The 27,498-nt window shown below is 42.8% G+C and overlaps 1 protein-coding gene across 10 annotated transcripts in view; it reads left to right on the forward strand.

Moving 5' to 3' along the window:
- The window catches only part of LOC111962788 (CUGBP Elav-like family member 2), a 58,298-nt gene that overhangs the window by 15,629 nt on the left and 15,171 nt on the right, over positions 1-27,498 (forward strand). For all 10 annotated transcript variants that reach the window (XM_023986106.2, XM_070443236.1, XM_070443238.1 and 7 more), the window contains exon 2: positions 14,876-15,066. In XM_023986106.2, coding sequence (XP_023841874.1) covers positions 14,876-15,066 — 191 coding nt within the window. The remainder of the gene's footprint in view (positions 1-14,875; positions 15,067-27,498) is intronic.

Genomic DNA, 27,498 nt, shown 5'->3' on the forward strand with positions numbered 1-27,498 from the left:
TGGCCTGCATGCAAATGTTGGCTTATAAACGTGCCCATTTGGGGATCTGATAGTATTGCTGATTGTCTTAACTCACCACCACTAATGAGCTGTGTAGCTTCTCAAACTAAATGTTTTCTTCACCTGAAATGGCAAGTAAACCAAGTCTGTTTTTACGCCCTTTGAAAATACTTCCTCAATGTAGCTTATTTGAAAAGATCATTCCAGCCCTCTCCTTTTCGATAACAACTCAGTGTGAAGAAGAAAAAAGAAGTAAAATGCTGATCCAGTTGAAACTTCCCAAAATAGGCCTAGGGGGATTTTATATATATATATATATATATATATTAATGTTGCAAGTTTGTTAGTGCACGCTTCTGGCTGGATGAAGTTGATTGTTGATACAATGTTTCAAGTTCCTTGCAGACACGCCATGAGTTGCCAATGTGATGAATTTTTTTATCAGGATATTTTCCAGCTGCAGTGCTTTTATTTGTTGGCTTTATGTAGGCAATTTTTTACATGTTTGGTGATGGCAATAGAAGGTACTTTTTAGATTTGTATAATTTTTATTTAGATGAAGCTAATAACTGGCACGCAGGTTGGTTAAAAACAGTGATACAAATTGGCACTCCAAATGGAAAGGGTTGCGGACCCCTGGTGTATCCTATTACCGGCAACTTCGTGAGCAGCAGCGGGAGGAGATTCGGGAACAGGTTTTTTCCTGCTTGTTAGGCTATCTTGATCTCTAGCTCCCTCTTGAGTTATTTGTCTTAATTATTTAATCACAGTGTGCTTAGTGTCAGACAAGCCCAGTAGCCTACAAATAGTTGATATCTTTAAAACACAGGCTGTGTCCTAATAGTGGAAAAATACACATTGTAAAATTTCTACCTGTAGATTGGTCAAAAGAACACACAACTCTTGGTCAACAAAGATTTGTTTTCTTCCGGGGACTGGCCTAGGTTCCAGCCAACAAAATCCGACTGTTCTCTCTGTTACCACACGGCAAGCAGTACCTATTAAACAAGTCTGGAACCAACAGAACCTGAACAGCTTCTTATGGCAACTGCTTGGCATCCAACAAAAATATAAACTTAACAATTTCAAAGATATTACTGAGGAACAGTTCATATAAGGAAATTGGTCAATTTGAAATTAATTGAGCCATAATCTATGGATTTCACGACCGGGCAGGGTTACAGCCATGGGTGGGCGTAGGAGGGCGTACGCCCACCCACTGGGGTCCAGGCCCAGCCAATCAGAATGTGTTTTTCTCCACCAAGGGGCATTTTTACAGACAGAAATACTCCTCAGCACTCCCCCTCCCCTCAGACAATCCTGCATGTGAAGAAGCCGGATGTAGAGGTCCTGGGTTGGCGTGGACACATGGTCTGGGGTTGTGAGGCCAATTGGAGTCTAAAACGACGTAGGCGGCTTATGATTGAGAAATTAACATAAAATTCTCCAGCAACAGCTCTGGTGAATATCCCTTCAGTCAAATGCCAATTGCACGCTCCCGCAATTTGAAACATCGGTGGCATTTTGTTGTGACACAACTGCACATTTTAGTGGACTTTTATTGTCCCCTGCACAAGGTGCACCTGTGTAATGACCATGCTGTTTAATCAGCTTCTTGATATGCCACACCTGTCAGGTGGATGGATTATCTTGGCAAAGGAGAAATGCTCACTAACAGATTTGTTCACAAAATTTGAGAGAAATAAGCTTTTTGTGCATATGAAAAATGTCTATTTTATTTCAGTTCACAAAACATGGTCCCAACACTTTACATGTTGCATTTATATTTTTGTCGGGTGTAGTTAGCCCAGGTAGGTGTTTGGTTATCTATCTGCATTTACCCTTTTTTTGCACTAACTGTTTTGACTTGTCACTTGTTTATCTATCCTGGTACCTTTTTAGTCAATTACCTCGTACCCCTGCACATCTACTCGGTACTGGTACCCTGCGTACAGTACCAGCCAAGTTTGGACACCTACTAATTCAAGGGTTTTTCTTTCTTTACTATTTCCTACATTGTGGAATAATAGTGAAGACCTAAACTATGAAATAACACATGGAATCATGTAGTAACCAAAAAATGTGTTGAGCAAAATATATTTGAGATTCTTTAAAGTAGCCACCCACACTTTGCCTTGATGACAGCTTTGCACACTCTTGGCATTCTCTCAATCAGCTTCATGAGGTAGTCACCTGGAATGCATTTAAATTCATTTGTGGAATGTCTTTCTTTAATGCGTTTGAGCCAATCAGTTATGTTGTAAAAGGTAGGGGTGGTATACAGAAGAGAGCCCTATTTGGTAAAAGACAAAGTTAATTTTATGGCAAGAACAGCTCAAAATAAGGAAAGAGCAATGACAGTCCTGTCCTGTGGCGCTCATGAGAGCCAGTTTCATCATAGCGCTTGATGGTTTTTGCGACTGCACTTGAAGAAACTTTAAAAGTTCTTGACATTTTCCATGTTGACTGACCTTCATGTCTTAAAGTAATGATGGACTGTCGTTTCTCTTTGCTTATTTGAGTTGTTCTTGCCATAATATGGACTTGGTATTTTACCAAATAGGGCATTTTTGGATGCTGATTTACATTGCATTCCACGAGGAAACTGCGTGGCAGGCTGACCACCTGTTACGCGTGCAGCAAGGAGCCATGGTAAGTTGCTAGCTAGCATTAAACTTATCTTACAAAAAAACAATCAATCTTCACATAATCACTAGTTAACTACACATGGTTGATTTAATATTACTAGGTTAACTACCTTGTCCTGCTTTGCATAAAATCAATGTGGTGCCTGTTAATTTATCATCGAATTACAGCCTACTTTGCCAAACGGGTGATGTTTTAACAAAAGCACGTTCACGATAAAAGCACAATCGTTGCACAAATGTACTTAAACAAACAATGCCTTTCTTAAAATCAATACACAAAGTATATATTTTTAAACCTGCATATTTAGTTAAAAGAAATTCATGTTAGCAGGCAATATTATTTAAGGAAATTGTCACTTCTCTTGCATTCATTGCACACAGAGTCAGGGTATATGCAGCAGATTGGGCCGCCTGGCTCGTTGCGAACTAATTTGCCAGAATTTTACAATTATGACAACATTGAAGGTTGTGCAATGTAACAGCAATATTTAGACTTAAGGTTGCCACCCATTTGATTAAAATACAGAACGTTTCTGTATTTCACTGAAAGAAGAAACATTTTGTTTGAGAGAGTTTCCCGACTTGACCATATTAATGGCCAAAGGCTTGTATTTCTGTGTTTATTATAATTAAGTCTATGATTTGATAGAGCAGTCTGACTGAGCGGTGGTAGGCAGCAGCAGGTTCGTAAGCATTCATTCAAACAGCACTTTACTGCGTTGCCAGCAGCTCTTAGCAATGCTTGAAGCACAGCTCTGTTTATGACTTCAAGCATATCAACTCCAGAGATTAGGCTGGCAATACTAAAGTGCCTATTAGAACATCCAACAGTCAAAGGTATCTGAAATACAAATGGTATAGAGAGAAATAGTCGCCGCGTCATAATTCCTATAATAACTACAACCTAAAACTTCTTAACTGGGAATATCGAACCACCAGCTTTCATATGTTCTCATGTTCTGAGCAAGGAACTTAAACGTTAGCTTTTTTACATGGCACATATTGCGTTCTTCTCCAACACCGTTTTTGCATTATTTCAACCAAATTGAGCATGTTTCATTATTTATTTGAGACTAAATAGATTTTATTTTTGTATTATTAATTAAAAGTGTTCATTCAGTATTGTAATAGTCTTTATTCCAAACTTTATATAATCAGTATCTGTTTTTTTGATCCTCCAATCGGTATCGCCGTTGAAAAATCATAATCGGTCGACCTCTAATTCCAGGTGACTACCTCATGAAGCTGGTTGACAGAATGCCAAGTGTGTGCAAAGCTGTCAAGGCAAAGGGTGGCTACTCTGAAGAATCTCAAATATAAAATGTATTTTGATTTGTTTAACAATTGGTTACTATATGATTGTGTTATTTTATAGTTTTGATGTCTTCACTATTACTCTACAACGTAAAAATAAAGAAACCCTTGAATGAGTAGGTGGCAACTTTTGACTGGTACTGTATATAGCCACATTATCTTTACTCATTGTATTTATTACTTTATTTCTCTATTTTCTTTCTCTCTCCATTGTTGGGAAGGGCCTGTACGTAAGCATTTTACTCTTAGTCTACACCTGTTTACAAAGCATGTGACGGGAAAAAAATTAGAGCTGGCTGTCTGTTGATCTTGTCAGTGTGGCCTCTTGGCACGGAGTCCTGGGGCTGACGGTGGTGGCCAGCTGTTCTCATAGTGTGTGTGTTCAAGAGAGAGAAAGGGGAGCCGTGCAGACAGATGTTGACGGCTGAGAGGACTCCATTCTGGCTTGTCACCTGTTCTGCTGCTACTGCTGTGATGTTGGATATGCACCCTGTATCGAGGTTAAATAAAAAAATAAAAAAAAGTTGTCCGCTCTGGTCCAAAACCAGTTTGACTGAAGATGTAGGCCTAGATAAAACGGTGTATGCTGTGGCCTACATTGACTTCAAACCGCTCTCCTGAGTTTTGTATGCTTAATTTTTGGTGGGGAAAAATATTGCGCTAGTGGTGTCCTGGCCCTAGCTGGTGCTCTATAGAGCATGGGGACAGGAAATTGAGCCTACTTTCACATTACATGCTCTGTGTTAGATTTGGAAATGGAAAACATTGAGACAGGAAGGTGTCTTGGATTCGACCAGTGCCAAGATAAATTGAAAAATCCCATTTGTATGGAAGTTGGAACATCCCCTATGGCACACACAAGTGGCACATTATGATATAGGAAGCTAAGCCTTGCTAATAAAATCTTGAAGATTGCAATGGCATGCACTTGATCTACCAGGTGACCATAGACTCATGGTACACAGCACATAGGATGAGTTAGCACTGTCTGTTGTCAAAGTTGAGTGAAATCGGCTGCCAGGCCAGTTGTTTATGATTGGGTGTACACAATGGAAAATGTTTTCCAGTGGAAAGTGAAAATAAGAATTTCTTATTGGACAAGCCCAGGTAGTCCTTGTTCCTTCCTGTTAGTATTTTTTTTTTTTTTAACAGCTCTGTGTAGTCCCCCACTGTTTCAGGCATTTGTGTTGGATAAGTTTCGGGAACCAGGGGAGTGTGTAGGCAGGTTGACCTTTCCCTCTTGGACAGTGGCCTAAGTGGAGCAGAAAGCTGCTAGCTAGCTGGTGACTGACAGTTTCAAGAAGCGCTGGAAGGAGCGCATAACTGTTAGGGATGCATGATATATCGGTGAACATATCAGAGTCGGACGATATTAGCTAAAAATGCCAACGGTATCGGTCCGATGTCTAGTTGAACGCAGTTAAAACCCCGATGTCAAAGCTACCGTGCATACCTAATATAACGTAGGTACAGGACGTAATGACGGCGCACAAAATTTTGCGCTACATGTGCCACACAGCATTCCTAACCTAGCCCACAATGTCTGCTGTGTGGATCGAGCAGTCAACAAAGAGTTGTCTCGCTGAAATTATCTTAAAGGCGAAATCCATTAAAGCCAAAATAATAGAATTCGTTGCCCTTGACAATCAACCGCTCTCCGTCGTGGGCGATGTTGGCTTTCGCCGACTGGCCGAGCACCGGTACACACTACCAAGCGCGCTATTTTTCAGATATTGCCCTACCGGAGTTACACAGTAATAGCGTCACTGCTATTAGCTTCACAACATGCATACTATGGAGTGACGTTTGGGGTCTTTCGGTGTCAAAGATAGTAGCACTGTCCAAGCTATAATTTTTTTTTTTTAAGTCAGCAAACACTGGCCACTAACGATGTGTTTACGGTACCGCGTTGGTAATGAAGCATTTGTTCAACCGCAACTTCTCGGGTAGCTAGCTTTAGCTTGGTACCTTGCTAGCACCAATACTACCAGCCTGAAAATAATGACCAGTAGAAACTGCAGTCATTTTCATTATTCTTAGCAATGATTTAGGAATCCTTGTAAGTATTGTTGTTTGCCTATTGAAATTGAACTTCAGTTCATGTATGTAAATAGCTAGCCAGCTACTTAAAAAAAGCTAAAGCTAACGTTATAAGCAGCCAGCTAGCTTCATCTGGCTAGTGAGGCTCGACCGGACCGGGTTATGTGTTGTGAAGCTAGACTTTGGTTAGCCTTCAAAATAAAAGTATGTCATTGACAGTGATGCAAATGAATACAAATAGTGTTATGCCATACTTTCTATTTTGAAAGCTAACCGCAAGTCCGCTATTGTGGCTAGCTTCACATAGATGGGTCCGACCACCATTTAATCAAATAAGAACTTAGATAAGAATTTTAGATGATGATACCTAGCTATATAGTTAGCTAACTATAACTACTGAAACCGATTGTTGTTTTGCTATGTTTTTGGGGAAGAACATTGTGTGCATCCATGAGCTAGCTAGCTTTTTATTATGAACAGCACTGTAGGTGGGCGAGACAACTTTACCAGCATAGCATACGTTATTGATGAATCGTTGTGATATGAAATACGAGTGACGGTGTAATGATTACTTTTAAAAATGAATGAACGTGTTAAATTATTTGACGTGCAGTCATATTCAGGTCCTGATTGGTCAACAAGCTTATTTGACACGTCAGTGTTATTTGGAATCTTTTTTGACCCGCAAAGACCCAAATGCCGTTCCATAGAAATCCTGGTTGAGAATGAAACGACTGAACAAATTAACAACGAAACAGCACCGCAAGTGAAAGAAATAGGTTGTGATTATGTTTTACTGGTAATGGGGACATGCGTAAATGGCAACAAAGTAACTTTTTTGGTGTGTGTGACGTTTATTTAACTAGGCAAGTCAGTTAAGAATATTCTTATTTACAATGACGGCCCGGACGATGCTGGGCCAATTGTGTGCCGCTCTATGGGACTCCCAGGAACGGCCCTAATGTGATTCAGCCTGGATTCGAACCAGGGACTGTAGTGACACCTCTTACACTGAGATGCAGTGCCTTAGATCGTTGTGTGTGTTAACTATTTAACTGTACTAGAATGCTTAAAAGGCCGCTAAAATTAAGTGTCGGTATAGTTTTTTCCCGGTGTGCATAAAAACTTCATTAAAAACGGCATAAAAATAACTGGCCCTGAGTAGGGTTCTTTTTCCTTTTTTAATCATGCTATTAAGGGGCAGTATTAAACCGCCGTTTACTCTGGTCTTAACAGCTACAGTAGTATCTTATTTAACTTTTTATATTGAGTGCTTTTCTAAGCACCAGACTAGGAACCCCTGTTTTCCCTGGGTCTACCTTCAGTGTATTTGGGTCTCTAATATGCTGCTAGTTTTCCCCCTGAGGACCCATCGCTGCTAGCCTGGATCTCATAATTCAGTTTGGATCTAGGCTCCGACCCCGCTGTTGCTGCTCCTACCAACAAGCTTCTCTTGGCCTGATGCTGGATTTTGTATGCTAGCACAGCTGGATGACGTGTGACCAGACCACAGTTGATTTGGATCATCCTCAGCCAGATTCCTATTAAATTCTAGAGCATTCATTCACACCTGCTTTACTTTGAATCCTTATTCTCGAGACATTTTGAGTGTCCATTTTTTTTTAAATTCATGCATCCATTCACACCCTGACTCACCTCTAATTTGCATCCCCTCCTCTGGCTTTAATCACAGTCACCTGGGGACACTTGCTTATTCATTTACTTTCATTCCATTCATTCTTTAATTTTAATCCATAACCACGGTCACCAGGGACGCTCCATGAGATTTAAGAAGATAATGGGGTAGGTCTCGTCGTCAGGTCCTGGCTGCTTGTTGTTTAACATGGGGCTCTAGTCACAGCCTGTTAACATGGGGCTCTAGTCACAGCCTGTTAACATGGGGCTCTAGTCACAGCCTGTTAACATGGGGCTCATGGGGCTCTAGTCACAGCCTGTTAACATGGGGCTAGTCACAGCCTGTTAACATGCTAGTCACAGCCTGTTAACATGGGGCTCTAGTCACAGCCTGTTAACATGGGGCTCTAGTCACAGCCTGTTAACATGGGGCTCTAGTCACAGCCTGATTGGACACATCTGTCTTCATCAGGGGAAATGCAACAATGAAAATTAGGCCATATTGTGGCAGAATTGGAGTTAATGCTGGGATGGAAACATCTTAATGGGGCCTTCATCAGAGCACTGATGTACTGATTATAGACCAGGACAACAGTCCTTTCAGCAGTCTGCAGCACCTTGTATGGAATTAAGACGAGATATCACAGACTGAAGAATGTGTGTGTTGCGCCTTGGTGTAGTGACTCGAGGTGCAGGCTGCCCTTCCTGTGTGTCGTCGTTTAATGTAATCGTTGTGGTTTACAGCCTTGTCGTGCTGGGGCTAACACACACACACACACACACACACACACACACACACACACACACGAAACCAACTGCTGCTATTTCTGTGTCGCTTGTTGTCATGTGCCTTGCTGGAGTGAGAGGTTGTGCATCTAACCAGTCTGAGGCGACACAGCCCTGTGACCTAACCGTCTCCTACTGCCAAGTGACTCCTGAGGGAAGGGAGCATCAGTTATAACCCAACGAGGGAGAGCCTCTTGTTAACATGGCTATTTACATGGCTATTTAGCAACGCTGCATGATATCACAGGGTGTGGATGGGCCTATGAATTTTAAAACTTAATATATATATTTTAAACTTTTTTTTTTTTTTAGGTAGAGTCAAGTGATCAAACAATCCTAGCTAAGCCAAGGAAAAACCTTAGGCTTGTATTCTAAGTTAAACTGGTTGGTGTTAACGCTCCATTAATACAGAACCCAACGACGCCAGGTGACACATTTTGAGAAGATGGTTGACATGTAGTCTAGAGTATATAGCCTTATATTGGTGACTGGTGCTGCCTCCATGACAGTCTCGCTATAATGGGAGCTACTAGGAAAGATGCAGCAGCAGTGTAGCTGACATGCTTCTGCGGTCAGACCACAGCAAACGGCCAGGCCAGGCATATGGTCCCGGTAAATCATGTTATTTTATGGGAAGAGCAACAGCAGGTATGCTAATTTCAGACTTGGGCCTTGGAGTCCTCTGGAGCCCAGGCGTCAGCTGCTCCCGGGTGTCTTTGGGACAGGTCACCTGCCACATCCTAGGGCCGTCAGGCCTCAGTCTTTCCCTGGTCTGGGTCGTAATCATTGGGGTACAACATATGTAGCGAACCGCTTTGCAACTTAAAAGGGCACTTGTGTTTTCTTCTTATTGGATACTTTGGAGACCTTCTGTTTTAAAAATGGAGTATCCCCTTCTCTTCCCCCCTTTACTTGGAGAGCGCCCTCAAGTGACTAATCATTAAGTTTCCTCAAGGAATTATTTTTTGTTGAAGTTCTAATTGAACAGTATAAAACTATCAGAATGGGGACGGCCCCATGTTTTTAAAAATCACGTAGCATTTAGTGCCTTAAGTATTCATACCGCTTGATTTATTTCACGTTTTAGACTGATTTCAAAATGGGTCAAATGTATTTATTTTTCTCACCTATCTACACACAATACCCAATAATGGTATGCTATGACACTCCAAATTGAGCTCAGGTGCATCCAATTCCTCTTGATCATCCTTGATGTCAATACAATTTGATTGTTGTCCACCTGTGGCCAATTCAATAGTTTGAACATGATTTAGAAACATACCTGTCTATATAAAAGGTCCCCACAGTTGACAGTGCATGTCAAAGCAGAAACTATACCATAAGGCAAATGCAGACACTATACCATAAGGCCAAATGCAGGCAAATCCTTGATGAGAACCTGCTGCAGAGTGCAAACGACCTTAGAATGAGGGTGACGATTTACATTGCAGCAGGACAATGACCCCCAGAATACAGTCAAAGCAACCTGGGAAATGGCTAAAGAAAAAGAATGTGGATGTCCCTTTTGAGCCGACCCAGCAAAAGCCCAGACTTGAATCCCAATGGAAATCTGTGGATAGACTTGAAGATTGCTGTTCACCGCTCCCAATCGAACTGAACAGAGCTGGAGAAAATCTGCAAGGAAGAATAGGAGAAACCCCAAATGCAGATGTGCAAAACTGATACACACCCAAGACGACTCAAAGATTTAATCGCCGCCAAATGTGCTTCTATAAAGTATTAACTGGAGTGTGAATGCTTATTTAAATGAGATTTCTGTATTTCCTTTTCAATACGTTGTGGAAGAAAAATCTAAACATGCCATTTATGAGGTGTGTGTGTGTGTAGATGTGCAGCAGGGGGCGGCAGGGTAGCCTAGTGGTTAGAGCGTTGGACTAGTAACCGAAAGGTTGCAAGTTCAAATCCCCGAGCTGACAAGGTACAAATCTGTCGTTCTGCCCCTGAACAGGCAGTTAACCCACTGTTCCTAGGCCATCATTGAAAATAAGAATTTGTTCTTAACTGACTTGCCTAGTTAAATAAAGGTAAAATAAAAAAAATGAAAGATGGGTGAGATGTTGAACTTTTTTTATTGTTGAAAAACCAAATATAGTGTAATTTATTTTATTTAAAAAATATATTGTGATGACTCTTTGGCCGTATCATCCAGCTCTAATTCACACCACATGCATAGTTATCAAGATAATCATATGTGACAGGCAACTAACTGTGTCTGTATCGAGTGGCGCAGCGGTCTAAGGCACTGCATCTCAGTGCTAGAGGCGTCATTACAGACCCTAGTTCCTATAGGGCGGCGCACAATTGGCCCCGCGTCGTCCGGATTAGGGGAGGGTTTGGCCAGGCTGTCAATGTAAATAGGAATTTGTTCTTAACTGAATTGCCTAGTTAAATAAAATTCTTGATTGTACATGTAGGAGAATGAAGGCACTCAGCAAAATGGTGCTGTGTTGGGACTGTGCTCTGGAGCAGGTTTCCTTCAAGGATCTTTCTGTACTTTGCTCCGTTCATCTTTCCCTCGATCCTGACTAGTCTCCCAGTTCCTGTCGCTGAAAAACATCCCCACAGCATGATGCTGCCACCACCATGCTTAACCGTAGGGATGGTGCCAGGTTTCCTCCAGATGTGATGGTTGGCATTCAGGTCAGAGTTTCATCAGATCAGAGAATGTTGTTTCTCATGGTCAGAGTCCTTTAGGTGCCTTTTGGAAAACTCCAAGTGGGCTGTCATGTGCCTTTTTACTGAGGAGTGGCTTCTGTCTGGCCACTACCATAAAGGCCTGATTGGTAGAGTGCTGCAGAGATGGGAGAACCTTCCAGAAGGCCAACCATCTCCACAGAGGAACTCTGGAGCTCTGTCAGTGACCATCGGGTTCTTGGTCATCTCCCTGACCAAGGCCCTTCTCCCCCGTTTGCTCAGTTTGGCCGGGCAGCCAGCTCTAGGAAGAGTCTTGGTGGTTCCAAACTTCTTCCATTTAAGAATGATGGAGGCCACTGTGTTCTTGGGGACCTTCAATGCTGCAGACATTTTTGGTACCCTTCCCCAGACCTGTGCCTTGACACGATCCTGTTTCGGAGCACTACGGATAATTTCTTCGACCTCGTCTTGGTTTATGCTCTGACATGCATGCACTGTATACTGTGGGAACTTTTATATAGACAGGTGTGTGTGCCTTTCTGAGTCATGTCCAATCAATTAAAAAAGCATTGTTGTAAAAGCATTGCAAGGATGATCAATGGAAACAGGATGCACCTTAGCTCAATTTCGAGTCTTATAGCAGAGGGTCTGAAATACAGTACCAGTCAAAAGTTTGGATGCACCTATTCATTAAATGTTTTTATTTTTACTAAAAAAACATTCACTATAGAATAATGAAGACAAACTATGAAATAACACATATGGGATCATGTAGTAACCAAAAATGTGTTTGAAGAAACTAAGATGTGTTTCTTCAAAGTATTCACCCTTTGCCTTGACAGCTTGGCATTCTCTCAACCAGCTTCACCTGGAATGCTTTTCCAACCGTCTTGAAAGTACTACATGATTCTATGTGTTAATAGTTTTGATGTCTTCACTATTCTACAATGTTGAACATTTTAAAAATAAAGAAACCCTGGAATCAGTAGGTGTAAACTTTTTCACTGTTACTGTATGTAAATAAGATGTATATCCTTTTTTTTTATACATTATCAAAAATGTCTAAACCTGTTTTTGCTTTGTCATTATGGGGTATTGTGTGTAGATTGCTGAGAATTGTTTTATCCATTTTAGAATAAAGCAGTAACGTTAACAAAATGTGGAAAAGGTCAAAGGGTATGAGTACTTTTCTAATGCACTGTACATGTATGAGTTCAGAAGGCAAGTCACTCAGCAAAATGGCGTCAGGCTGTCTGGTTACTAGATAATGGTGTCACACGACACAATGCCCGCTGGTTTAGTTAGACGTAGCGTTAAGTGGGAGGATTACAAAGCGTCCTTCTGACTCACTAAAGGCCCATTGTTATCATAGAGGGTATCTGTGAAGTGTTCTCTCCAGCATCTGAACAATATGCGCTTGTTTCCCCTGCTGCTGTGCTGGGGATGGCATAGAAAAATAATTTGTAGAATGGAACCTGCTATCACAGTAGGTTGACTTGGAATGGGGGTATGTCTATTCTAAGAATTCTATGTCTATGGAATGCTGGTAGGTTACTCCCTGTTCCATCGCCAACCAAACCAATGCCTGAGGAGTGGCGGTTTACAGGCAACAATTCTCTGCTTACTGAACTCTGTTTTTAGAGGGTTAAACATTATGTAACGAAAATACAAACATTTTTTCTTCTTTTTGGACAAGTTCAGTCCTTCCTGTGTTTCGGCCTGCTATCTTTCAATTTGTGCTGACTGACCCTACTGTGCTGGGGCCTTCCTGCTGAGAGGATTCTGTGTAGCTAGCTGTCGGGATGGGTGGCGGGGGTAGGGAAGTCGCCCCATGGCTTTGTGTGGATTGTAAAGAGTCTTCTTATGCTTCCAATTTCAGTCGTGTGTGTGTGTGTTATGCTGAGTATAGCTGCTTGGATGAGTTGACTCCAGTAGGATGGTTTGTGCCTCTATTTTTCCACCCTAAAATGAGTGTGATTAGTTAACAAGTATTGGATTTGGGTGTTTTCTAAGAGTTGGATTTCCAAAGGAATAATCGCTAAGGGACTTGTCAGTAAGCATGTCGTTTAGGTCGTCCCTTGGTGTGTCGGCCGAGCGTTTGGCCTCTGTGTGTAAGAGATGGATGGCTCGTGTCCAAAGGTCTGTATACTTCCCCTCTATCATTTAAATTTAGCCTAGTCACCTTAACCGTGTTTGTTTTCCTCAGGCCCTCTGCTTACTATCCCATTAGAATTAATCGGTGTGTGTCGCCAGCTTGCTATCCACCAGGAGTCCCTCTGCTCATCTGGCTGTGTACACACACACACACACACACACACACACACACACACACACACACACACACACACACACACACACACACACACGTGTTCCTCAAGCTCATGTGTGCTCTGCTGTGAGTGAATGATAACTTCTCGTTGGCATTACCTGTACCTGGGAGACTGTAGGGCGGGGATCAACTAGATTCAGCCACGGGCCGATCATTTTTATTTTTCATTGTTTTTCTGAAATGGATGGTCGGTGGCGAGGGGGCTTAATAACAAATTTGTAGGCTGCAAATTGACTGCAAGAAGCCCAAAAAGACTAAAACAGTCATTTCAAATCTAGCTTACATCTTGTGTACGATCACCCGTCTCGTGAGAATACTTGAACAGATTTCTTTAATTAAAATCACTTCGGGTTGATTTCCATTTTTTAAATATTTTTTAAATATATATATATTTTTGCTGCGGGCCGCCAGTTGGGGAACCCTGCTGTAGGGCCATAATCACAACAAACTCCCCTCCCTCCCAGCTAAATGTAGGACCAGAGTCATGGCCTCCTGGCCCTCTTACAGCCTGGCTGAGTCAGGAAGGCTATGGTCAGATTGTGAGATGCTGCCCCCTCAGCTTCCCAGCCTAGCTCAGTGGAGGCATGTGCTGAGAGAGGCTTTTGCTGGGTTGTAGTGGACTGTGTGATACTGGTACGCTCACGATGCTGTCTCTAAGTTCTAGTGGGGGTCTGTGAGGTATGCTCCTGTGCTGTGTAGAGTACTGAGCTTAATCAGTCCAAGTCTAGCCTTAACTTAATCACCCCGAGAATGCTGATCTCCTCTCAGGGCCCGTCGAGCTGCCTTGCGTTGGCGCTGACACACCCTGAGAGAAGAGAGCAGGGAGGGGTGTGTGGCTTGTGTTACCATCTTGCTGAATTGTTTGTTTATAAAACAGTGCAAGTTGAAGTACTATTTCATTGGCTGGTAAAAGTAAATAAAATGGACTAGAATGCTAAAGGTTAAAACGAGGATTAAAAGTACAAACTATTAGCTCAATATTAAACACACTCCCCACTTCATCCATGTGACTAGCCGCTGCCTCTCAAATTAATACACCAGTTTCCAATCAACTCCAAGTGGTGGGAGGGGCCAATAGTTAGGCTACCTAATTTTTCAGCCAATGACTGAAAAATGGGACCTGTTTTTCAGTCACGTTTAGCATACATTCAATGATTAAAGATGGGGGATTGTCCAGTGATTTTGGAGAGGATGTGTGATTATTTTCATCAGTGTCTGTTCTTTCCCCCCCCCTCCCCCTGTCAGCCAGACTTGTTAGTTATGTGCTCTAAAATGTATGTTAAAATAGAAATAAACGTGGTACAGATGTGACAAACTATTGCTAGGGGGCGATTATTCTGCTAATACTGCAGCACAACTTAACTGCTTAAGTGCCAGGCAACTGTACCAGCCACACTGACTGGTGGACCCAGAAGTATGTTTCAGGTTCTGGTACAGTCTCTAATAATCCCTCACTTCTCCCCCACAGCAACGGCAACAAGATGAACGGTTCCATTGAGAACCTGGAAACACCTGACCATGACTCCATCAAGATGTTCGTTGGCCAGATACCTCGCTCCTGGACAGAAACCGAGCTCAAGGAGCTGTTTGAGCCCTACGGCGCCGTGCACCAGATCAACATCCTCCGAGACCGCACCGCCACACCCCCCCAGAGCAAAGGTAAGGGGGAGACGGGCACAGAGCGAACACACACACACACACACACACACACACTGCACCCAGACACCCGCAGAGCAAATAATCCATTTAAAATGTCTCTAATGAAGCCCTTTCTATACCAGCATAAATACCTTTACAATAGCCCAGGCCCTAGAGGCCAAAGAGGACCGAAACACAGACAGAAAGACAAGGTGCCAACACCATTCATTGTCAGTGTTGACGGCAAATACCTCTGAGCCGGTCGCTGCAAGCTGTTTGTGCACACAGTTGTCTATTACTTAAAATACAACATTAGGTTCTAATATATTATTAAGGTTTAAATACCAACCCTCCTTACACCTGTGCATTATGGAAAACATATTGTCTTTCCTCTGGTGAGAGGGAGAGATTATTTTCCATTTAAGACTATCACCTTCTAAAAGGGTACCTGAGTTGAGCTGTTTCGTTTAGCCTCGCAATTAGACAAGACGGCGACATGGAAGCCTGCAGTTATTATTATTTTTTAAACATCTAAATTACATTACACCATTACATAACACCTAACAATACAGCACCTTTCAACCATATATCAGTGGAATATTAAACGGCAAACTAATAATACATAAAAAAATAAAACACCCATTACACAACTGTTCTAACTTAAGCTCTAGCTTCTCACCCGCACGTCCGGTCCCTTATATATAATTCAGAAAGTGTTCCCATATCAGACACCATTTTGCTATCATTGATTCATAAGATGCAGTCTCCGCCATTAGTTTAAACTAATCTGTTTTCGGACAATCTGCTCTCTTCCAGTTATGTAGTTAGTACAAGTCTAGCCGCAGAAAGAAAACCCGGTGAGGCAAGACCAAACTCTACTTTGCTAATACGTGGTGGTTATAATAGATTAATCCCCTAATAAGCACAGCTGTGGGGACTTTGGGATAGGCTGTGCCACCCATTCTTCAAGCTTTTTAAGAACCTCTTTCCAGAAAACAAGCACCATGGGACATCCCCATATAGCATGCAGAAATGTACTTCACCCTTGCATTTCCAGCATGAAGTATTTAGCAATAAAGCCATTTTATCTGGGGTCCAGTAGTATCTGAACAATCTTATGTATAAATGTATCCCTGGTACACCGCCCTACATTGGAAACACATATATTTTCCCATACATATTCCTCAATGTCACAATTTTAAGATCCATCTGCCAAATCAAACTTCAATTCTCAGTTCCCATGTTGTGCATGACTCTTCTTATAAAACACTGAAGCGGACTGTGATATTCCTTCAGGTCCTGATAGGACATAAGCACTATAACTCTGCAATGTTGGGTTGTATAAGAGAGTCTCAGTCTTAAATAATTTTCCACATACAGTCTGTGCCTGTATTTAGTTTTCATGCTAGTGAGGGCCGAGAATCCACTCTCGCATAGATACGTGGTTGCAAAGTTCATCAGTGTCTTAACAGCGCGATTTTACAAGGCAAGAAACTCTGAGCGCAGCCCTATCCAGAAATCTGGCAGTGGCTTCTGATTTAAATTCAATTTTCATAGAACCGCTTGTTGCAAGTTCGATGAGGCTCTCTTGTTCAGAGATCAGTAAGAGGACTGGAGGCAGGGCATGAAAGGGAGAACGAATCCAGTTGTTTGTGTTGTCCGTTTCGGGAAAGCTGGCTGTTATCTCAGATTCTAGTATAGGAGCATCCAAATCCTGTATTTGATCTGGGAACGACACCCCCGGAAGCGCCATCTTGGGGGGGGGGGGGGGCTTTACATTTAGCTAGGTCTAAGTTTTACATTCAGATTAATAAAGCATTGAGTAAAAGTCACACCACATTGTTCATATCTTTTGTACTCACTTCCATTTTTTTATGGCTGGTATTACAAAACTGGTATCTTTTTGTTTCATTTGTCTAGCCAATTTACTTTTTTCACAATTTTCTAAAGTTTGTCCTCGGCCGAAACATTGCATATTTAACCTTTTTTTTTGGTTAGATCTCATGTAATTGAAACTTCAGATCAGACTTGTTTCAATAGTGTGTATTGTGTATTTTTCCTTGATTACTCCTTTTTTTCAGCTCTTTAATTTGAGTTGTTCGACTCTTTCTCTACCTTTTTTTTCTCCTTTCTACTTGTGTGCTATTATTTTGCTTCTAACATAAGCTTTAGGGGCCTCCCACACCATTTATTCAATGTATCAGTGTAACCAATGTTTGAAAAGGGGAATGAATACATCCTTATTCCATCTAAGGCTTTTCTTAGCCATATCAGCCTCCACTGCTATAAATAATTATGTTGTGTGGTCAGTCAATCTATCACGTCTTTAGTCATACTCTTGTAAATTAGGAAGTAATCTATCCTGGAAATAAGATTAATGGTTATGCGAATAAAATATATTTTCCATCTTTCTTTAGGATTGACAAGTCTCCACACCCACATCCCTCATTAATATGTGTATCGCTGCTCTGTCACTTGGTACAGTCCAGTGACCAAAATAGCGTTGTAGCTATACAGTCTAAAATGGCTAAGTACTGTAGCTATTAGTTAGCCGAATTGTCATCTCACCGTTTCTGTCCGATAGGACCACGGAGCCGGCGAATAAAAGGGGTATTTTTCCGCAACAAGGAAGAGGCTTCATGAGTTGGATGTACGTTTCACACCCACCTACTTAGCTGTGCTAACGCTTTACGAGCTAACGAGCTTCGATGACTATCGCAAGGCGCTGGAATTCCTTTAGAAAAACTCAAGAGGACCATAAATAAGGGCATAGCTATATTGGCCAGTGAGTTCTATATAGGATAGTGTCTCACACACAGACTATCGCAAAGAAGGATAGCTTGCAGCCCTTCCAAGTCACCCCTCTCTTCTCCTGATACATTCCCTTCGCAGCGATGATACACTATGCAGAAATCGTGATTTTCCATTTCCTGGTTACAAAAATTAAGTGAGCTTTTAATTTCAGTTTGTGACCCAAGCAAGTAGTGTAGACTATCATTGTACCATCTAAACTGCTTTGAAAGGGCTTTTGCATAACCAAAAATATTGTATTTGAAGCGTGTGTATAAAACCGAAAGTAAAAGACTGCAAAAACTGGAACTTAAGAACAGGAAGCATAAAAATAGAACAGATCTTCTGCTTTTATGACTTGCTTTCAATGAGAATAATGGCTCTAACACACATTTCTATGTGTATTTGGTCAGGTCACCCAAAAAGTTACATATTGCAGCTTTTAAGTGTAACTATTAGAAATCTGAGATTATTATTATCTCCAGTTCAGGCCTCCAGCTATGCATTTAGTTTTCTAAGTGGCTAGATGTCAAGGTCATCATCTTGGTTACAGCAGAGACAGTCAACCCTTTCCTGGATCAAGATCCCGTTGGCCTACATTATAATATATATATATATTTTTTAAATAGTGCCCCTTGCACTTTCGGTAATACGGGGTATCAAAAGGTTGCTAGATTGAAACCCCCGAGCTGACAAGGTAAAAATCTGGCATTCTGCCCCCTGAGCAAGGCATTTAACCCACTGTTCCCTAGTAGGCCGTCATTGTAAATAAGAATTTGTTCTTATGGCTGCAATCCCGTTAACGGGATGATATGACAACAGCCAGTGAAAGTGCAGGGCGCCAAATTCAAACAAATCTCATAATTAAATTCCTCAAACATAGTCTTATGTTTATCTTATACCATTTTAAAGGTAATCTTGTTGTTAATCCCACCAAAGCACCACAAACGATTATGTTAGGTCACCACCAAGTCACAGAAAAACCCAGCTATTTTCCCAGCCAAAGACAGGAGTCACAAAAAGCAGAAATAGAGATAAAATTAATCAGTAACCTTTGATGATCTTCGTCAGATGACACTCATAGGACGTCATGTTACACAATACATATGTTTTGTTCGATAAAGTTCATATTTATAGCCAAAAACCTCAGTTTACATTGGCGCCATGTTCAGAAATGCCTCCAAAATATCCAGAGAAATTGCAGAGAGCCACGTCAAATAACATAAATACTCATCATAAACTTTGATGAAAGATACATGTTTTACATAGAATTAAAGATACACTTGTTCTAATGCAACCGCTGTGTCAGATTTCAAAAATCTTTACGGCAAAAGCACAATATTCAATAATCTTTGAACAGTGTTCAGCCACAAAAGGAAGCCATACAGTTACCCGCCAAATTGTGCAGTCAACAAAACTCATAAAAAGCATTATACATTTTCACTTACCTTTGCTGATCTTCGTCGGAATGCACTCCCAGGACTCCCACTCGGTAATGTCCATTCATTTATGTCCAAGTAGCTACCTTTGTTAGCGCGTTTAGTACACAAATCCAAATGCTCGTGCAGGTCCAGCCGAACGTCGGACGAAAGCTTCAAAAAGTTATATTACAGGTCGAAGAAACTTGTCAAACTAAGTATAGAATCAATCTTTAGGATTTTGTTATCATAAATATTCAATAACGTTCCAACCGGAGAATTCGTTTGTGTATAGAAGTAATGGAACGCAAGTCGATATCATGTGGAATGCGTGTGACCAGGACCTGGCTCTCTGCCAGACCACTGACTCATTCCCCTCTTATTCAGCTCCACATCAGACTGTTGACATATAGTGGAAGCCGTAGGAAGTGCAAACAGATCCATATCCTACTGTGTTTTCAATAGGCGATGAGTTGAAAGTCGACCAAAATCATTTTGTCCTGGTTGGATTTCTTCTCAGGTTTTTGCCTGCCATATGAGTTCTGTTATACTCGCAGACATAATTCAAACAGTTTTAGAAACTTCAAAGTTTTCTATCCAATACGAATAATATGCATATATTAGCAACTATGACTGAGGAGCAGGCCGTTTACTCTGGGCACCTCTGTGCACCTTTCATCAAGCTACTCAATACTGCCCCTGCAGCCATAAGCAGGTAACTGACTTGCCTAGTTAAATAAAGGTTAAATAAATAAAAAATGGTACAGTACAGAAACGGTATGATAATCTGCATGCCGCCCAATTCTAGTATGTGCCACTGAAAGTAACCCAGCCTCCGGGTGAACGTGACAAAACAACGACAGCTCATCTGCTATCTATGGTCTGTGAAAAATATTTTTTTTATGGCCAGATGTCTCAATCCTGAGAGATTCAAAGCCATAATCTACCAACAAGTGGTTTTTATGTGGTTTGTTGAACCTGCTTTGGTGATGGGATTTTGTCTGAAGAGTGGGCTATCTGGAAGTGCCAGTGCCTCAGAGCTGGGGGGGGTGGTGTAAGGATAGGCCTAATCTCAGTTGCAGTCTGGAATTTTCACAGGTATCTTGTGTCCCACCTCTGAGCTATAATAATATAGTCTTCTGCACTGTTCTAAGCAAGCGCCACCTAAAATTGAACTGCTCTCTCCATTCTGTTATTAAATGTACATCATGATTAGGCTTCAGTATAAACGTCTAGATGGGCTAAATGGATGGATACCCGGGCATCTGTGTACTTAATGGTCAGACCAGTGTCTGCTAGGTACTGCTGAATATAGAGCACATTGTATGTCTTGGTGTGAGAGGATGAATAGTTCAAAGCAGAGGAGCGCTCTCGCTTCTCGGCATAGAGTAGTGTCAGCTGTGATGTCCCATTGACATGTTAATTTAATGGTAATTTATTCTAATAGATAATCTGGGTTGATCACAGCAGCCCTTTGGCTCTGCTGACTTTGAGGTTTATTCTGAATAGGAGGATAGAGGTTCACACTTTCTCTCGTTCTCTTCCCCTGCCCCCCCTCGCTCTCTCTGTTCTCTAGTCAATTCAAAGGGTTTTATTGGCATTGGGAAACATATGTTTACATTGCCAAAGCAAGTGAAATATATATATATTTTTTAAATGAACAGGTAACATTACACTTCCAAAGGGAATAGGGGGGACCAGGATGAATATGTATGAACTTTCCAATTTGTAAGTCGCTCTGGATAAGAGCGTCTGCTAAATGACTTAAAAAAAAAAAAAAAAAAAGAATAGCCATTTCAAATGTCATATTATGGCTATTTATGGTCTGCTGCCCCTCTCTCTTCCCTCTTGCTCTCTCCCCCTCTTCACAATCTCTTTCACCATCATAGCCTGGGGGCCTTGGCCCAGTAGTCCTACCCCCTGTTGGGTGAACTGGGGAGTTTCATCAAGAGGTTTTGGTGACGCCCATGCTGCTTTTTAACCCCCCCCCCCCCCCCCCGCCCTCCCTCACGCTTTTGTTTGAATAATCCTGGTTCTGGTTCTATATTGAGAAGTCAGGTTTGAAGTGCTGTGTTTATTTTAGGTCATGTTGACTCCAGGGTATCTTTATGAGATATCAGAAGGTAGAGATGGGTCTGTTTTTATTTATTTAGCCTCATCAGAGTGAGTACTCTGCTGCCTTTTGGAGAGAGGGAGCGTCTTACATCGAATGGCTCCAACGCATATAAAGAGTATCTCTCTCTCTCTCTACACAGCGCGGCCTGGGTAGGAGAGAGGAGCTTCCACACTACAGTAACGGCATAATACAGACACACACACACACATCCTGTGAGGGAAAGAGAGCTGCACTCTGCAGTAGCAGCATAAAACAACATTATGTAGGTCAGAGACGCTGCAGTGTTCCACTTCTGTGTGTTTTTGTGCGCTTGCTCTCTACCAAGCTCTGTGTGCTCCCAGCCCAGAGAAACTGACAGGATGGAACGCCACTGGCGGTCTACTGGGGCGGAAGGATGAGAATGTTCTCCTTCTCGTCTCTAATTTTCTCCCACCATCCCCCCTCCCTCTCGTTCCCTCTCTCGCCCCCCTCCCTCTCGTTCTCTCTCTCGCCCCCCCTCCCTCTCGTTCCCCCCCCCCCCCCCCCTCTCTCTCGTTCTCTCTCTCCCCCCCCTCCCTCTCGTTCCCTCTTTCATCCTCTCAATAATATCCCTGTCTGTCTCTTATACACATCTAGATGTGTATAAGAGACAGGCCATACAGTTCCCGCCAAATTGTGCAGTCAACAAAACTCATAAAAAGCATTATAAACGAAGAGAGTGGGGCGAGAGAGGAGAACGAGAGAGGGGTTGGCAAGAGAGAACGAGAGGGAGGGGGCGAGAGAGAGAACAAGAGGGAGGGGCGAGAGAGAGAACGAGAGGGAAGGGCGGAGAGAGAAACGAGAGGGAAGGGGGCGAGAGAGAGAACGAGAGGGAGGGGGGCGAGAGAGAGAACGAGAGGAGGGGGGCGAGAGAGAGAACGAGAGGAGGGGGGGCGAGGAGACGAGAACGAGAGGGAGGGGGGGCGAGAGAGAGAACGAGAGGGAGGGGCGAGAGAGGGAACGAGAGGGAGGGGGGATGGTGGGAGAAAATTAGAGACGAGAAGGAGAACATTCTCATCCTTCCGCCCCAGTAGACCGCCAGTGGCGTTCCATCCTGTCAGTTTCTCTGGGCTGGGAGCACACAGAGCTTGGTAGAGAGCAAGCGCACAAAAACACACAGAAGTGGAACACTGCAGCGTCTCTGACCTACATAATGTTGTTTTATGCTGCTACTGCAGAGTGCAGCTCCTTTCCCTCACAGGATGTGTGTGTTGTGTGTCTGTATTATGCCGTTACTGTAGTGTGGAAGCTCTCTCTCCTACCAGGCCGCGCTGTGTAGAGAGAGAGAGAGATACTCTTTATATGCGTTGGAGCCATTCGATGTAAGACGCTCCCTCTCTCCAAAGGCAGCAGAGTACTCACTCTGATGAGGCTAAATAAATAAAAAACAGACCCATCTCTACCTTCTGATATCTCATAAAGATACCCTGGAGTCAACATGACCTAAAATAAACACAGCACTTCAAACCTGACTTCTCAATATAGAACCAGAACCAGGATTATTCAAACAAAAGCCTGATGGAGGGCATGGGGGGGGGGGGGGGGAAAATGCAGCATGGGCGTCACCAAAACCTCTTTGATGAAACTCCCCAGTTCACCCACAGGGGGTAGGACTACTGGGCCAAGGCCCCAGGCTATGATGGTGAAAGAGATTGTGAAGAGGGGAGAGAGCAAGAGGGAAGAGAGAGGGGCAGCAGACCATAAATAGCCATAATATGACATTTGAAATGGCTATTCTTTTTTTTTTTTTTTTTTTAAGTCATTTAGCAGACGCTCTTATCCAGAGCGACTTACAAATTGGAAAGTTCATACATATTCATCCTGGTCCCCCTATTCCCTTTGGAAGTGTAATGTTACCTGTTCATTTAAAAAATATATATATATTTCACTTGCTTTGGCAATGAAACAATATGTTTCCCAATGCCAATAAAACCCTTTGAATTGACTAGAGAACAGAGAGAGCGCGGGGGGGGCAGGGGAAGAGAACGAGAGAAAGTTGTGAACCTCTATCCTCCTATTCAGAATAAACCTCAAAGTCAGCAGAGCCAAAGGCTGCTGTGATCAACCCAGATTATCTATTAGAATAAATTACCATTAAATTAACATGTCAATGGGACATCACAGCTGACACTACCTATGCCGAGAAGCGAGAGCGCTCCTCTGCTTTGAACTATCATCCCTCACACCAAAGACATACAATGTGCTCTTATATTCAGCAGTACTAGCAGACACTGGTCTGACCATTAAGTACACAGATGCCCGGTATCCATCCATTTAGCCATCTAGACGTTTATACTGAAGCCTAATCATGATGTACATTTAATAACAGAATGGAGAGAGCAGTTCAATTTTAGGTGGCGCTTGCTTAGAACAGTGCAGAATTATAGGGTGTATAGGCTACTCCAATGACATGCCCCCTGCAGCAACTATATACGCCAGAGTAATTAGATCTGAACTGTGCGCGTAGTCTCATTATTAATTATTAAGCGTTACAATTACGAATATAAAATAAAATTGGGCGCTACAGTACCAAAGAAGAACCTCTGTTTATATATCCGATAATCCTTTGCATCGCCGCCCTATATTTACTATTCTATGTATAACCCGTGCCACTGAACAAAAGCTTAATCCAACTAGTCTTGCTTACCGCTGTCATGCTGAAACGTGATATGGCCCAAAGTAATTCACACGCTACGTTTAGCTTCTATCTACTCGATCCTTTATATCTGGTCCTGATATGAATCACAAATTATTTTGTGTTATGTTGCAAGAGTGTCGTCCAATCTCTCCTGAGAGACATATTTCAAGCCATATACTCCCAATACCAAACAATGGTTTTAAGTGATTTATGGGGGTGGCCAAAGCCTGTCTTTTTACCTTGATTGTGATTTTGTGTGTAACCAACCACTAGTTCGCCCATTGGGGCTGTTTTCTAGACAATTCCAGTGACTCACCAGTGCTTTTTATGGCCAGTGTAAAACCTGGTTTTAACCCCAAACTACCAACGTTTAGCACGGGGGTTGGGAGGGGTGGCGTGTGGAAATCGGGGACCGACTTGGACCCCTTGAAACCAATCTGTTACCAGTTCATCTGGAGGTATGTATTCCACAGTATCGCTTGGCTGTTCCCACTTGCCTCCTTAGCATATTTTTGATAAATAAAAATATAGGGTCTCGTTCCCCCTAGCTTTAGGGAGCCTGCTACCGTTTAAGAGAAGATTTCTGCTAAGCAAAAGTGCAAAACGCCATCCGAAAGAGAAATCCGGCCTGTCCTGCCCTTTTTTCCTTTTCCTCCCCAATTTTACACCATTTAGGTCCAAAGGCAGGAACAAGCACTAAGCAGCTAATACTAGTGGCATCCGTGGCCTCCTCTTCCCCTATTCCTTCTCCCTCATTCTCCATTGTATAAATGTAACCATCATGTAGGTTTATTCAAAGGACACCGGTTGCCAGTGATAAGACTAATAAGCCTCTATGAAAGTGGCCGTAAAATATGAATGAATGTGGGAAGGATCGCCTACCCTGGGCTTCCTTTCCCCTCCGAGTAATCCGCATGGAGTACGTAATGGGTCGAAGAGGTCAGGCGAGGGGGACCCAAAAAAGCCGGGACATACCCTTGAGATTGAAATGATTGAGTGACCGGACTTCGGCTGTGGCTATCCGTGTTCCTCCCTATCATCGCAATGTATAGGGATCACAGACAAGCTAGAGACGGCCTGGGATTAAGTGCTGGCCTTCTGCTCCCTTTCTCCCAATTCTCCATTTAGTACAGAGCAGGGGAAACAAAGCCTTGCGAAGCTGGAATAAATTGTGGACGCCCTCCTGCTCTTCCTTTTTCCTCCCCATCTCCCATTAGTCAGGCAAGGACAAAAGGCCTGGGAGAAAGCTGGAAAATAATGTAGACGCCTTCCGGCTTTCCCCTTTCCTTCCCATTCTTCCATTAGAGGCTCCCATTAGGGGTCAAGCAGGGGAACAAGCCTAAAGAGCTTTGAATAAGTGGAACGCCTCCTTGGCTCCCTTTCCGTTCCATCTCCATTAGGTCAAGGCCAGGGGGACCAAGCACTTTGCGAGTTGCAATTGTGTTCAAAGCCAGGGAACAAAAAAGGCTTGATTATCAAGAAGCAGGCATAATGGAGGCAGGGGACCGCCGAGGAGTTTGCGTTTCTGGAGCACAAAGGGGGGAGTTTGGGTTGGCCCAACCCCTATTAATTGGGGGGGAGGACGGGGACTGTTATGGCTGGAAGGCCAGAAATGTGGAATGGTTTTCCAATTGTGTTTGATGGGCCATTTCCCCATTTTTCATTCGTTCCAGCCATTTATTATTGAAAGCTCCTCCCCTCCAAACGGGCCCTCCACTGTCCGGGAAAGTCCCATTGGAGGAAAGTGGGCCAAACCCCAATTTAAAAAAAAAAGGTGTTTCCAATCAGAAGAATCCACCAAGGGGCTTTGTCTGCTCAAAATTAGGGGAAGAGCCAATAGATTATCATGGCCTGTCCTTCTCCTCCACAACAAAAGGGGCAAGGACCTTGCTTGAAGGGCACGGCTTCTGAGCAGCATCAATTCAAAAACGTTTCCAACAGCCATTGGACCTTTCCAAAAATGGTGGGGGCAAGAATTCCTTTTCATTTTCAATTTCAGATTCCTAAAAAATTACATCTTCAACGGGACAGAGGAATTAGGGAAAAAATGGAAAAGTTTGGGCCAGCTATCCAGAGGCAGGAAGCCTTTTCCCTCTCCACAAAAAACCAGGTTGGCCTGAAAAGGTTCCTGTTGTTACACTGTTTGGCCCCTTGGTTTTTGTCAAGTGGCAGTTGTGGCAGCAACAAAAGAAGAATATCATTTCAGGAGGAAATTTCCAGGGCCTCTTTGGAAGCAGGTATTGAATCTCAATCTTCCCAACCAGGAAACCCCTCTGAAGGGAGTTCTTTTTGTTGCTTGGGGGGGGGTTATTTTGCCCGCAACGTTTCCTATCCACCCAGGGGGGAAGAACGAGCAGGGGCAGATGTCTGAGTGTAATTTTTACTGTTTGTGTTGGGAGGGGGAGGGGGGGGCTGCAAGGGGCAAGAGGGGTTTTCACGATTTGCTTCAGACAGGGAAGGCAGTCTGTTTCCCCAACTTCTGCTTTCCTTGTTTTCCACAAACCTTTGCCCAGGGGGCCCGAGCTTCAGCGACGTGGAGGAGGAATGATAAATGAGGTTTTTCTTTGGAAGTTGTTTTTTAAAGCCCCTGTAAAAAGCAGCGTAGCAACCAAGGACCCATTTGGCTTTAAAAAATCCCGCTTGCTTGTGGGAACTTATAGAAGTCCCGTGGAAAAGAACCCACGTGTGCTGGAGGATTTATTTGTCTGTACATGCTACCAAGACCGGCGTCCCGCCCCGCCATTTGCGCACATTTGAATTTTGTTCCCCCCCCACCCAAACCCCCAAGGAACCGAATCAGGAACACGCGGTTTCTTGGAACCCAATTTATATTAATATGGGGACCAGGTCGGAAAACCCATCAACATTTAATGGAATTTAAGGCAGCTTGCGCTTGCTTGCTTTCTAAGCTTAATTTGTACCTGGAATTAAACATTAAGGTTGTTTTTGTACCTGAAATTGCGTTTAAGGGTTTCTATTACTCCAAATTAATCCCACAAAGATTAAAACGGTAAAACCAAGTTTGTTTCTTTAGTAAAATATCTCTGGATTTATATTGGCGGTTGGCAACCAATTTAAGTGGGCATTACCCACCAACCGACGGGAAGTTGGAACCTGACAAAAGTTCAATTTCCTTTCAAAATCAACCCACACCGTGGGTATTATGCCCAAAAAGCCAATGAGGAGATTGGGAAAAAAAGCAGGTGGGGGGGGGACTTTTTGCAAGCTCGTCGGAAAAGCCATTCACAATAGAACCCCCCAAATTCCATTTTAGGCCTGGGCGACATAGGATTGTCGTTGGGACTCGCCGCAAGCTTATGATGGAAATTAACATTGTATGTGTTAAATTATTATTTTGGCCAAACCGCCAGGTGACGCAAGCATGTGGTTTTTCAGCATGTTAAAGAGCTGCAGCAGGCATTGGTGTATAATATATTTTATTCCCAAATCCATTTATTAAGTGGAATAATGGT

Source organism: Salvelinus sp. IW2-2015, linkage group LG4q.1:29 (genome assembly GCF_002910315.2).
Source record: "Salvelinus sp. IW2-2015 linkage group LG4q.1:29, ASM291031v2, whole genome shotgun sequence".
Classification (NCBI taxonomy): Eukaryota; Metazoa; Chordata; class Actinopteri; order Salmoniformes; family Salmonidae; genus Salvelinus; species Salvelinus sp. IW2-2015.